We start from the raw sequence: 14,516 nt of genomic DNA, 5'->3' as shown, positions 1-14,516 counted from the left end.
TGTAGGGATTCTATATGTAAATAAATCAGTTACATTTACGACAGTTTCCTTTGGAGTTATTACAAAGAACAACATTAAAATCAGGATCATCACAGAACATTTAAAAAAAAACATTGAGAGTACACAATTATTTTTAATTAAGGGGCAATTTAGCGTGGTCAATCTGCCTACCCTACACATTTTTGGGTTGTGGGGGTGAGACCCACGCAAACACGGGGAGAATGTGCAAACTCCACATTGACAGTGACCGAGACCGGGATTGAACCTGGGTCCTCAGCGTTGTGAGGCAGCAGTGCTAACCACTGAGCCACCGTGACGGCTATCCAGAACATTTTAAGTGCTTATCCACCTGATTTCCATTGGATGAGTGCAAAGATTTCTGTTTGTCCTTGTTATGGACTTAATTATATTCGTAATCGTCTACAATGATCTGTGCATTTTCACACAAAGACCCCCTCTGCTCCAGTACTTTAGTTAAAACATTTTCATATACAATGTACTGATTTAGTGATTCCGGCTTCGAGATGCATTATTCCAGGTTTTTCTACATTGAACTAATCAGTTATGTGCCTGCTGCTCTCTGAAATTCTCCTTTGATTTTTCTCAGTCTTTATCACAATTTGCCAATGCGTCAAATTGGTAGCATAAACAAATTTTCCTTCTATCCTCACCCATCTCTGTTCACGTGGCTTCCTCTTCATTCCATTTATCAGTAATTCTGAAATTCTGTGGGCTGCAATCTAGTCATGCTGGGATTTCTGTACACACCAGAGCTTGCAGGGACAATGAGAGGAAATATGATTTAATGGTAGGCAGCAATACCATGACTGGTCCATGTCTGCTATCCACCTGCTCCATACAGCCAGGAATTGGGGTATGTTTGCGTAACCTTGGGGGGGGGGGGGGGGGGGGGGGGGTGAAAGATCTGCTGCTATTTTGCTGGAGCCTGTTGCACCCATCTGAAGGCCAGTACAGCTTATGTGTTTTAATGTACTGGCCTCCAGTCCCATATACTATGCCTTGGCTGAGTTGTGGAAGTGGGAACTCGGGGCATAGGAATAAGCGTTTGATACATTGCTGTTAAAGAGCAGAGTAGCTGTAAGAATGGACAGCACTCTTCAATAGACCTTCAGGAAACATGCCATCCACTAACCTTTATATGTTCAGAGTGAGTCATTTACTGTGCGTGGGGAGAATTATGTTGAAATTTAAATTATGTTAACTGACGGATCAGCTGCTTTTGGTGAAGCAACCTTAATTTAGAGAAACAATTGCAACACCATTGTGTCAAACTTAAATTATCAGCCTTAGTTTATATAATAGCGAACAATGAACTGCAAAGAATTACTTAGATATTGACTAAGGAAGGAGATGAAGATAATATAAGAATGACACAAAGAAAGGTCACTCACTATGTTCGGCCATCTGTTCTGGAGAAGATCTGATCATTTTACTTCTCAAAATCCATGGCTTTGTAATCAAGAATTGATTTTCTTTTGGAATACGACTACTAACTCACCGAACCTGCTTAGGCAGCATCTTCCAAACCCACAGCCACTACCATCCAGAAAGACAAGGGCAGCAAACACATGGGAACACCACCACCTGGATGTTCCCATCCAAGTCATTCACGATCCTGACTTGGAAATATATCGCCGTTCCTTCACTGTTGCTGGATCACAATACTGGAACTCCCTCCCTAACAGCACTGTGAGTGGACCTATGCCACAGGTACTGCAGTGGTTCAAGGAGGCAGCTCACCACCACCTTCTCAAGGTCAATTATGGATGGGCAATAAATGGTGGCCCAGCTAACGATGCTCACATCAGCACTTCCTGCATCTGGTGATAGTCCATCCCTAAGTCAACAGCCTTAAAGTTAAGTTAAATGCCATTTTTTGGTGTCCTTTCTTACCATCATGTTTTCTGGTCCTGCGCACAAAATGTCCTGAGCCTTCATTGTGTCTTTCAGTGTTAGGATCATCACTGGTGCCCATTGTGAAGATGGATCTGTTAGACATATTATCCAAGGAGGTCTCTGAAGGTCAAAACCTGTCATGGTCTTAAGGGCAGTTAGAGAAGGGCAACAAACATTGCTCCAGATCTGACACCAACATCCCATGAAAGAATAAATGACGGATCTCACAAACATTTTCACATAAAGATCACTTCTAAGGGCCTACACATTTCTAGCAATTTTTTAAAACAATCTCATTGCTAATACTTACCCTCCAAGAGAGTACCTCCAGATAAAAATCTATTTCTAAACTGTATATGCACCTTGAGATTTTATTGTGTAATCTCTTGTTGAATTATTTTGAGCATTCAGGCAGAAATTATGGAGACATGGCAGATTATTAATTTTTCAAATACTGCAATTTTTCTTTAAATGGAACCAACTAAGCTTCTTTCCATTCAGCCACTTTCTTTAGTTCTTTGACACAAAACAATTCTGTTTTTGTTGTGCTCAATCAAAGCCCAATCAGGTATCAGAATGTGAACATCCTGGACGAGCATTTATGTACATTAAGTAAACGCTAAACTGTGGAAAGCACTGTAGCCACTGAAATATTCATGAGCTGTATTCCATGAAAGTAAATTTTTCAGAGAACTGAGTTGCTTCATTTACTTTTGGGATTCTATCCAACCCAGACAGATGGGGTGAAAACTCTTTCAGACAGCTGTTGAAACCCCAAGTGACATTTGTTTGTGCAGTCTGTGCAGTGACAGCACAACCTGCTTTCCAATTTTGTACAGTCGGCACTGATTTAGAGAGACAGTATGGGAAATGGGGAAAGCCAGTACATGTGCAGTGGGAGCTGCTCTTCTGAGAGTACATTTACAAAGCCTGTTGGAGAGGTTAAAAAAGGTTGCTCTCCGTTGAATTGGTATGCCTGATTTCTGCATTAGTGATTCTCTCATTGTGTTTTTTAAGCTACATTCTGTCTGATTCCTTAATTGGGCGCTCCCTGCAAGAAGTGGTCAATTAAGGTTACAGCCCTATACTCAACTCCTTTATCATTTTCATGATGAACATAAACAGACTCATAAAAATATAGGTTCTGAAATTACACTCCTGTACTCGTAAACATGCATTTCTCTGAAATTCATCGCTCACTCTGCTATCTGTATGGCAGCATATATCTCCTCGTGCACAAGAACACTAATTCTATTTGATTGTGTAACTGTTAGGCAGAATTTGCACTTGCATTTTTCAAATGTTCTCCCCTTCATCCTGCAAGTGTTAACTGATACTGATTGTTGTGATCTGTTTCCACACGTGCTTTCTTCCCTGGTGTATCTTGTTCAAATGACTTTTCTTCAGGACTATTTCTCGCCAGTCATGTCAATCATCATGCAGGGTAGAAGAACCAATCCCAAATCTGCCCTCAGCTCTCACTTTCACTCACATGGGGTAGAATTTTCCACTCTGGAGACTAAGTACAATGGCGTGCAGGAAAGGTGGCATGGCTCCCGCTGGCCAGTTTGGTAGGTCGTTGCACCAGATCATCTGCTTTGTAACTCATTCTGTATACATAAAGGTGCAACATGCCATATCTCGTGGAGGGGCAGACTGGGGTTCGTCCACATTGCCATTACCACATTGGCACATATTCCCTGGAGCCAAATTTAAATGTCACTGGTGCACGCATTCACTCTCTGCCGCCCAGGACTTGTTGTGGTGAGTGATGTCCCCCAAAAGACCAGAAGACGTAGGAGCAACAGTAGGCCATTTGGCCCATCAAGTCTGCTTCGCCACTCAATTAGATCATGGCTGATCTGATATAATCCCCAATTCCACACTTCGCTTTATCTCCATAACCCTTGATGCCCTTACTGATTAAAAATCTGTCTATCTCAGGAACAAGTGCCATGCCCCAAAGGTCAGCGATAAGACACTGGTGACACAACTTCAGGCAGTTGAGGATCATTTTGGAGATTCTTTACCTTTGTATTGCGAGCCAGAGATCCACCAACCTCACTACCCAGACTGTGGAGGCGGTCACCAAGGCTGTCAGCGCCAATGCTCTCCAGAAGAGGACTGCTATCCAGTACAGAAAAAGGGTAAATGATCTTATGTATTCTGCCACCCTGGGCTTGCGTATGGTCAATTCTAGCCCCACTTGACCAGGTGTCATAGATTATCACAGAATTTACAGTGCAGAAGGAGGCCATTCGGCCCATCGAGTCTGCACCGGCTCTTGGAAAGAGCACCCTACCCAAGGTCCACACCTCCACCCTATCCCCATAACCCAGTAACCCCACCCAACACTAAGGGCAATTTTGGACACTAAGGACAATTTATCATGGCCAGTCCACCTAACCCGCACATCTTTGGACTGTGGGAGGAAACCGGAGCACCCGGAGGAAACCCACACACACACGGGGAGGATGTGCAGACTCCACACAGACAGTGACCCAAGCCGGAATCGAACCTGGGACCCTGGAGATGTGAAGCAATTGTGCTATCCACAATGCTACCGTGCTGCCCTTCACAACACAAGTGAAATTAGATGTTATTTTAAAATGCCTGAGGTCCTTGGCTGAGCCCAATAAACCACAGTCACCGGTTTGTAAATATAAACACAAGTAACCTTTTATTATTAACAGTGATACTAATTAAGCTGTGAGAAAAATGTAACTGACTTTGTAATACCTCTTTAGAAATCCCCCCATTCTAACTACACCCACACTCTACGCACACACACATCTGCCACATTCTGCAGCATGAGCTGATGCCATACGGCCCAGAGGCCAACCAATGGCACTGGCCCTAAAGGTGACCACCGCATTCAAAGTTTTTGTGAGTGGTTCTTTCCATGATTCCATTGGGACCTCTTCAGAATATACAATCCTCTGCTCATAAATGCATGGCGAGATTACCAACGACCTATTTAGAAAGGCACACAATTACATCTGACAACCCTGCCTGTCTTTGCAGCTCCAACATCTCTCTGAGGGCCGATTCCACAGGCCAATCATCAGATCTGGACTCCACAGGAGCCTAGCCTCCAGCAGTCCTCCAAGTGAAATGAAAAATGAAAATGAAAATCGCTTATTGTCACGAGTAGGCTTCAATGAAGTTACTGTGAAAGTGCCAGTGTTCTTGGCAGTCACTCACTGCCCCTGTCTGCTGTGGACCTGAATCTGTGCAGTGCTCACCAGATGGTAACCCCAAGCTTGCTCTAAAGCTAGATTTCACTGAGGAGTGTGTCTCTGAACCGGTGGAGGGTGCAGGTGAATTCAGTGATGGCTCTACATCTAATGGGTCCTCAGGATCGTCAGCCGAGGTGGTCAGGGGCTGGAGTTAATGGGCTGGCTGGTGATGTGCCTCCTCTTTTTCTTGATTGTGCCTGAAGAGAAGAGGAAATTAGTGATTGGTTGGATAGTCACCCGCACTAAGATGCACTCACAATTTTGGCACATGGGTGAAGACCCCTATTACTATTTCTCTTCTGCGCTTTGACCCTCCCTTCTGAACATCAGAGCCAGCCGTGGTGCCACTGCTCTGGCTGTTGCTGTTTCCCCCTGATAGGCTATCCCCCCCGACAGTATCCAAAGGGGTATACCTGTTCGAGAGGGGGACAACCACAGGGGATTCCTGCACTGACTGCCTGCCCTTTCTGGTGGTCACCCATTTCTCTGCCTGCACCTTGGGTGTGACCACATTTATATAACTGCGATCTATGACGCTTTCCGCCACCTGCATGCTCCTAAGTGCATCCAATTGCTGCTCCAACCGAACCATGCGGTCTGTGAGGCCCTCCAGTTGGGTGCACTTTCTGCAGATGAAGCCATCCGGGACGCTGGAAGCCTCCCGGACCTGCCACATCTCCCAGTCAGAGCACTGCACCCCTCTAACTGACATTGCATCAATTAATTAAAATTAAAAGTTTAAAAAAACAATGTTTTAATATATTTTTTTTATTTTTTCAAAGTTACTGTTAACTATCTGTTTCCTAGCACTAGATTTCTAATATAAATGCGAAAGCTAAATATAGTACTCTCCGATCTCTGGCTTAGATACCCCTCTAAATTATAATTCAGTAATTATGTTTAATTAGTTACCAATGCTTAATTTTTTTAATTTAGTGTAGATTCCCAACCAGCCACTCAGGTCACAGCTTTTCTGTGATGTCACTTCAGTTTCCCCCCCCGACACACACAATTTGAAAAAGGTATAAAAATAAAAATGAGTAAAAATCACTTACTTACCTTCTTACCTTCTGAGTGTCCTAGATGTTCTCAGGTTCTCTCCCTGACAGAGACTGCTCCTCCTCCGAACGGCTCCCGAAACGAGGCCCCGATCTTTTTAAATCTCCGTTCTGACTCGCAGCTCCTGCGCTTTTTAAATCTCCCGCGCTGTTTTCAATGTCCCGGCTCACTCACCTCTCGCGCTGTTTTCACTGTCCCGGCTCACTCACCACTCGCGCTGTTTTCACTGTCCCACATCCTGGGTTGGATTCTCCGCACCCCGACGGTGAAAACGCGTTGCCTGAGGCATGCCCTGCGATGCTCCATTGCCGACCGGCCAAATTCCCGACGGCGTAGATTACGTGGATTACTAATGTTACAGTTATAGCAAGGTGTAGAGAAAAGGTCAACTTAATACGAGGTAGGTCCATTCAAAAGTCTGATGGCAGTAGGGAAGAAGCTGTTCTTGAGTCGGTTGGTACGTGACCTCAAACTTTGGTATCTTTTCCTGTCGGAAGATGGTGGAAGAGAATATGTCCGGGGTGCGTGGTGTCCTTAATTATGCTGGCTGCCTTTCTGAGGCAGCGGGAATTGTAAATAGAGTCAATGGATGGGAGGCTGGTTTGCGTGATGGACTGGGCTACATTCACGACCTTTTGTAGTTTTCTGTGGTCTTGGGCAGAGCAGGCTCCATACCAAGCTGTGATACAACCAGAAAGAATGCTTTCTATGGTGCATCTGTAGAAGTTGGTGAGGATCGTAGCTGACATGCCAAATTTCCTTAGTCTTCTGAGAAAGTAGAGTCGTTGGTGGGCTTTCTTAACTATTGTGTCGGCATGGGGGGACCAGGACAGGCTGTTGGTGATCTGTACACCTAAAAACATGAAGCTCTCGACCCTTTCTACTTCGTTCCCATTGATGTAGACAGGGGCATGTTCTCCGCTATGTTTCCTGAAGTCGATGACAATCTCCTTCGTTTTGTTGACATTGAGGGAGAGATTATTGTTGTCGCACCAGTTCACCAGATTCTCTATCTCATTCCTGTATTCTGTCTCGTCAAAAGGCCACAGATTCCACGCTTTGCTGGGGGCTAGCAGGCAGCCGTCGTAGAGCTCGCAGCTCTAGCTGCCGATACGGCCCCCAGCACTTCCGGGTCAGAGGCCGCGCATGCAAACAGCGGTGGCCTGCAGCAGCCGCACCATGCTCCATGGTGGACTCAGTCCGCAAACCTGGACCGCCAAAATAGTGCCCTGCATCGGCCGCTCGCGCACCCCGGACCGCCTGCACACATTACCCTCAGCCCCGAATGAAGCCCCCCCCCCCGCACGGCGATCAGCCCTCCCCCGACTGTGGCGGCCCCAGACTGAGTCCGCAGCCGCCACGCGTGTATCCTGGACGGTGTGAGGACACGTAATCCACGCCATCGGGAATTTGGCCGGTCGGCAATGGAGCCTCGCAGGGCATGCCTCAGGCAACGTGTTTTCGCCGTCGGGGTGCGGAGAATCCAACCCAGGATGTGTACAGCTTCCAGGATTTTCTGTTTTTGTTTCAGTTCCAGCATCCGCAGTCATTTGTTTTGATCACAGTCTAATACCACTGGGTTGCACCAGTTTTACACCATTTAATGACTGAGCCATGAGCAAAGTTAGTTTCATATTCAATAAATACTCTTCTCTTCTTCCATCAGAGGCAGTGAAAAAAAAATGCAAAGGGTGTGCGTAATTTAGAGGAAAAAAAATCACAGGGGACGTGTTCAAACAAAATTATTGGAAGGAACAGGAAAAAAATCCCACAAAACTGACAGCTCTGTTGAAATGGCAACAGAATTTCCTTTGATCACTTCACAAAAAATATTATTATTTCCATGCTGAATTCATTTCATCCAACCAGACATACCAAGTGCTTTTCCAGTTACCTAAACAAATATGCTGGGTGACATGAAAGTCCATCAAGACCGAAAGTTCATCAGCCTGAACCACAAAATACTGATTACTGCCAAGAATATATAGCCACGAGGAACATTTCAATTCATTCTTGGGAAGTGGGTGTCTCTGGCAAAGCCGGCATTTATTCCTCATCCCTAGTTTCCCTGAGAATATGGTGCCAGACCTGCTTCTGAAATCATTGCAGTTCATGTAAGTGGTCTGAAACAGTTGAGTGGCTGGTCCAGGCTACTTAAAAGTTAACCACAGTGGTGTGGAACTGGAGTCAATGTAGACCAGACTGGACAAGGATGATGGGTTTTCTTCCCTAAAGGTCCTTGGTGAACCTGTGGGTTTTCAGCCAGACTTCCTGCACCGAACAGCTATCTATGACTCATGATGAGCAGTGCGCTTGTGTGTATTTTTGTCGCGGGCAAAATTAAATTTGGCTGTGTATCTATGCAGATAAATAATTTACAGACAATCATTGTCGAAGTTGCCATGTGAATGATGCCAGTTAGTGTAAAGGATCAAAGGGCCAGTAGTATCATGAAACTAAACAAAAATAATCGAAAGCTAGGATAGTTTCATAGAATTTGCAATGCAGAAAGAGGCCATTTGGCCCATCGAGTCTGCACCGCCATGGAAAGAGCACCCTACTTAAGCCTATGCCTCCATCTTATCCCTGTAACCCCACCTAACCTTTTGGACACTAAAGGACAATTTAGCATGGCAAATCTACCAAACCTGCACATGTTTGGACTGTGGGAGGAAACCGGACCACACAGAGGAAACTCACATAGACACGGGGCGAACGTGCAGACTCCGCACAGACAGCACCCAAGCCGGCAATCGAACACAGATCCCTGGTGCTGTGAGGCAGGAGTGATAACCATTGTGCCACTGTGCCACCCAAAAACGCCCTGACAGGGACTTGAACCTTGGACCCTCAGATTAACAGTGTGATGCTCTACCAACTGAGCTTCCACTGTGGAGCTTTGAGTAATGAATTTATTTGAGGGGGTTAGCAATCCCATTTGTAGCCCACACAATTTTCCACCCAATAAATTTATTCTGTGTGCAAGGTGTGCTGAATCACCTAATTCACCGTACTGGACATATTTTCATAAAATATTCAGGTTCTTACCAGAAATGAATGCGCCACAAGAGAGGAGTAATAATGCCTGCTGGGAATGTAGTTGAGTTTGAAATCACCCCAGAATTTCACAGGTTCAGACTCCTTTTTGCGAGGGCTAAGCAAGTATTAGTTTTTATTATTAATTTCAGAGATAGTTATGCCAGTAAGTTTCAGTACCTTGTCTAAAAGCAACCTCTCAGGTCTACATGAATGCGCCGATTGTGCAACTGGCTAACTGTTTTCTTTTTCTGTCTGATCCAGGGAACGATGTGTTGTCTCCTGGCAGCCGTGTGGGAAAAGGCTTGACAACAGTCGCTGCACAAGCACTAGGACTACCTATTGGCATTGCCGTGGCAGTATCTCTGATCGACGCCCATGCAGGAGGTTTAGGTACTCTGGGGAAAAGAGGATGGGAGCAAAAACAGCGAATGATTTTATGCAAATTTATTATTTTTCTTTGATAATTTCTTTGGCATGTTTTTATCGAATCTTCGGAAATGTCTTTTCCAATTATCTTTATTTGTTCTTTTTAAATTATATGACCCCGTTTAATGTCAGTACAGTAGAAGGAAATAAGCTGCAAATGCAGGATATCAGAAATAAAATCAGAAAATGGGAACACACAGCTTAACATCTGCAAAATAAGGTTAATTTGTGAGGTATTGCCCTTTGTCAGAATTTAAGTGCTGCAGGAGGATCTGCACTGAGAAAATGTCTACTGTCTGCAGCTGGAAATGCATTGTGTGCACACAGTTCTGAAGACAGTATTTTTCTTTGCTGGGATACCATCTATGGTCGGATAACATGCAGGCACTCACTGTTCAGTCTCACACAATAGAATGGGTGATAATGAAGGGAAACCATCATGCACAGAACTGCACATCAACGTAGGTTAGTGGAGGGAAAAGGAGAGAAGATTCAGCCTCTTTTTCTTCTCATCTATCCTCTCTCTCAGAAAATTGCTCCTGTTCATTCAAACCCTAATGAGCAAAGACACTCTTATTCTTACAACTAGTACAAAATATCTTTGCACTTTCTAAAGTCATGGAAGGTGTTAGCTTTTTATTAATTTATCAGTCTGAGCGTTCTTGATTAGCAGCATTGGCTGGTTCCACTACTGGGGTGTCATTCTCCGACCCCCCGCCGGGTCGGAGAATGGCCGTTGGCCGCCGTGAATCCCGCCCCCGCCCCCGCCGAAGTCTCCGGTACCGGAGATTGGGCAGGGGTGGGAATCGGGCCGCGCCAGTTGGCGGGAACCCCCGCTCAATTCTCCGGCCCGGATGGGCCGAAGTCCCGCCCAGAAATTGCCTGTCCCGCCGGCGTAAATCAAAGCTGGTATTTACCGGCGGGGCCAGGCGGCGTGGGTGGGCCCCGGGGTCCTGGGGGGGGGGGGGGGGGGGGGGGGGGCGCGCGGGGCGATCTGACCCCGGGCGGTGCCCCCACGGTGGCCTGGCCCGCGATCGGGGCCCACCGATCCGCGGGCGGGCCTGTGCCGTGGGGGCACTCTTTCCCTTCCACCTCCGCTACGGCCTCCAACATGGCGGAGGCGGAAGTGACTCTCCCCACTGCGCCTGCGCGGGAAACTGTCAGCTGACGCTCCCGCGCATGCGCCGGGAAACTGTCAGCGGCCGCTGACGCTCTCACGCATGCGCCGCATTTCCGCGCCAGCTGGCGGGGCAACAAACTCCATTTCTGCCAGTTGGCAGGGCGGAACTCCCTCCGGCGTCGGCCTAGCCCCTCAATGTTGGGGCTCGGCCCCCAAAGATGCGGAGCATTCCGCACCTTTGGGCCGGCGCGATGTCCGTCAGATTGGCGCCGTTTTAGGCGCCAGTCGGCGGACATCGCGCCGTTGGGGGAGAATTTTGCCCCTGATCTTGTTACCACAGTGTGATTGTGTGAAATAGACTATTGGGAACGTTAACAGACAGAAAATACTTTAGAGGTTGAATTTACCGCACCTTCCCATGGAGGGTGGGAGCGTAAAATACTGCGAGAGCAGAAAAAACGATTTACAATGTCGTAAAACCCGTTTGCGATAGTGCTGCACAAACGCCAATGGCAGGGCCTGTTCCCTGCCGCACAATGCCAGGATGTATTTAGCTTATTTTTGAATATCATTAATACTCATTAAAACAGCTCCTAGCGGGGATCCTCCCCTCGCGCTGAATCAATAGGCCCGCTGACGTCATTCACAACGCGACAATAGCGTTGTGAACCTGCCGAACAATACTTCCCTCAGGACTCGAGGTTCATTCGCCTCCTTCGGCCAGCTTTCCCAGCACTGAGAATTCCTCATCAAGTTTAGCTGCACCCTCGGGTTGTGGGAGGGGCAGGACGTCAGGGTGCGGCCTGCACTCGGGGTGAGGGGGGGAGGACTCTCTCATGATTGGAGTGCTACGGGGTAGTGGGGAATGGATTTCTATTTCACACTCTGCCACAGGCTTCAAGATGGGGAGGGTCAGGGTACACATGGGCTATAGGCACATTTGTGCTCACAATGGGCTTGAGATTTTGAGTATAAAGAGTGAGAGCTCATGGAATAAGAGAAACCGCAACATCCTGCTCCTTTGGGATGGATTTGCACACTGGCACAGGGAGGAGTCGAGCAGGTCTGGCACTGCGACTCAGCACCACTTGCAAGTGTATGGGCAGCAAATGAACTCGGCTGGTGAGTTCTCTGAGGTCCTCTGGGACTATTGGTATATTGCACTGGGAGGGGCCGAGTAAAGGGCCAGCCAACAGATATGAGTACTCTCAGATGTGGAGAGATGCACAGTTCAGACAGGTTATAAGCCCTTTATTCACAGTGCAGGAAATCAGGAAAGGTACAAATGAAGGGCACTCATGCAAGATTAATACCGCTAAATGGCACTAATTGATCACCTTCGCCACAGTTTCAAACTCCCCCAGAGCAAGATGGGAGTCATGAGCAATTGATTTCATGGGGGAATATTTGCTTACACGAGTACCAAGCCCTTTAACCCAGAATGATTCACTAGTTGTCATGGGAAGAAATAGGACCTTTGGAGCCTCATGCTGACTCATGTCTTACTCTCACGTATGCTGCAGAGAGAAGACCATGAGGAAGATAGGTGCTGCATTGATTGCTGTCACCATTATTGCAAGCAAGCAGGAGAGGAGGAGGAGAAGACAATGACGGCAGCACCAGGCTTGCTAAAGGGAGCAGGTTCACCCACATGAGGAAGGGGCAGCAAGGCCTAATCCGGAAGCGTCCACGAGTCCTAGAGCTTGTATAATCCTGTAGCTCTTCAAGGGACAACACAGCATCCAGAGTTGGCTCCTTGGGGACAAGGGTTACCAACAAAGAGTGTGGCTGATGATGCTTGTCCAGTAGCCACAGATCATCCCTGAAAGAAGGTACAATGATGTTCCTGCCAATACTCGAATAATAGTGGAGCACACCATAGGCATGTTAAAAATGCGATTCTAATGGCTAGTCAGATCTGGTGTGTCAGAGGGTCTCATGGATCATCATAGTGTGCTGCGCGCCTCATAACCAGGCAATGCAAAGGTGGCGGGGGGGAGCTACCAGATGCTGAGATGGAAGAGCTGCAGGTCTCCTCCAATAAGGAGGCCATTTAAGGACATTACAGTGAGCTAGAGGGGGAGAAGCCTTAGTATGGGCCGGGGTGGCAAGCGTGCACAAGAGGCTCTCATAGCCGCCAGATTCCAAGATGGAGAAGATGAACAGTAGTGATTATCCTTTTGGACTTGTTCCCTTCTTCATAGACCAACATGAACATCAGCATGACTATCCTAATTTTTCAGCCATCCACTTCACGATGATTGTGGGTGCTTACACATGAGGCATACATTGTCATGATCCTTTAAAGAATGGTGAGACCTCAGGAGAAAATGTCCTTCCTGAAATGGGGTGGAACTGGAGTAGGTTGTCCCAGAGACAGACACTACCTTTTCCAGTGTGCCTCATGCATCCCAGTAGCCTACAAGAGGCAACAGTTGCTCGACTATCCTTGCTGAACTCGCCTTTTCATGCCTCAAATATCACCAGGCTCCTCCATGAAACCCAACAGCAGCAACTGTGCAACACTCTGTGTGTCACATCTGTTCTGGGTACCTGGTCAGCCCTCAACAATGGCTAAGGGATTGAACCAGATGCATAAGTTTTAAGGCGGTGCAAAAAGATCGATTCATTCCAGGAGTGATAATATAAGAAATAGGGCTTGATTGTTTTATGAACAAACTTTATTCAAACAAAAGAAAAGAAAACAGCATTAAACTCTTAAACTTCAACTGTACCACTAACAGATTCCATGTAGTTTCTTCACCTTAACACAATCAGTTCACATTAAACATAATTCTAAATAACACAGAGCTCTCTTTCCACTTACATAGACAGACAAAGATGATTCTTGTATTGACAAAGCAATGCTCTTCTGTAAGTCAAGTTCCTTTTTCAAAATCTGGAACACCTTCCTTCATGATCCCTCTGTGTGATCTCTGCAACCTTCTCATTTTGGAGCAGATTTCATGACCTGTTTCATGGCTGCTTACATCCTTCTCTCCTGGCCTGTTCCAAATCAATTCTATCTCTCTTTCGAAGCTCTACCCAGCCTTCAAACAGAGGTCCTCTTCTGGGCCGTCCAGACTGGAACTCAACTGTAATGTGGGCTTGATTGCCCACTCCCATCTACATAAAGCACCAGAGCCTTGCCATTCATATGCAACCAGCTTTCCACTGATGGGCAAATGGGACGTCAAACTCCATAATGGGATAATGGCTTGTCAAACAAGGTTGTCTTGAATGACAATGGATCGCAAGTCAACCACCTTATGCGATCCCGAACGAGTTTAAGTCTGAATGGGATCAGGCGACTCATCCAGGTGTAGGCATATCCCTTTGAGTTCGGACTAACAGTCAGTTTAACCCGTAAATTGCCTGCTGTACCGTGGACCCCCCATTCCTGGCCCCAAGTTCCTAATAGCTCCCACATCTTGACACATTGAGGATCCAACTAAGAGGCACCACTCAGGCCAAGGCTGCCAAGGATAGGATGTAGATGTCCAGAGAACATTTGGCCATGCCTGCATCCTCCATGTCTCCTTGATCTCAATGACATTGATTTCTAGCATTCTCAGTTAGCGATGCTGGCCTGCCTTCATCCTCACCTATCGATGGATGTAAATCACCTGAGATGACGAGTTTGTAAAGGTTGCCTGCCACACATTACAATACCTCATCTTGAGCAAAGACAATCCACCATCATGAAGCTGCCTAGA

At 46.7% G+C, this 14,516-nt stretch overlaps 1 protein-coding gene across 6 annotated transcripts in view; it reads left to right on the top strand.

Moving 5' to 3' along the window:
* The window catches only part of fggy (FGGY carbohydrate kinase domain containing), a 554,287-nt gene that overhangs the window by 250,532 nt on the left and 289,239 nt on the right, over positions 1-14,516 (top strand). For all 6 annotated transcript variants that reach the window (XM_072510992.1, XM_072510995.1, XM_072510990.1 and 3 more), the window contains one exon: positions 9,516-9,644. In XM_072510992.1, coding sequence (XP_072367093.1) covers positions 9,516-9,644 — 129 coding nt within the window. The remainder of the gene's footprint in view (positions 1-9,515; positions 9,645-14,516) is intronic.

The sequence above is a fragment of the Scyliorhinus torazame genome, chromosome 7 (assembly GCF_047496885.1).
Source record: "Scyliorhinus torazame isolate Kashiwa2021f chromosome 7, sScyTor2.1, whole genome shotgun sequence".
Taxonomy (NCBI): domain Eukaryota; kingdom Metazoa; phylum Chordata; class Chondrichthyes; order Carcharhiniformes; family Scyliorhinidae; genus Scyliorhinus; species Scyliorhinus torazame.
This window is presented reverse-complemented; position numbering and strand designations above follow the sequence as displayed.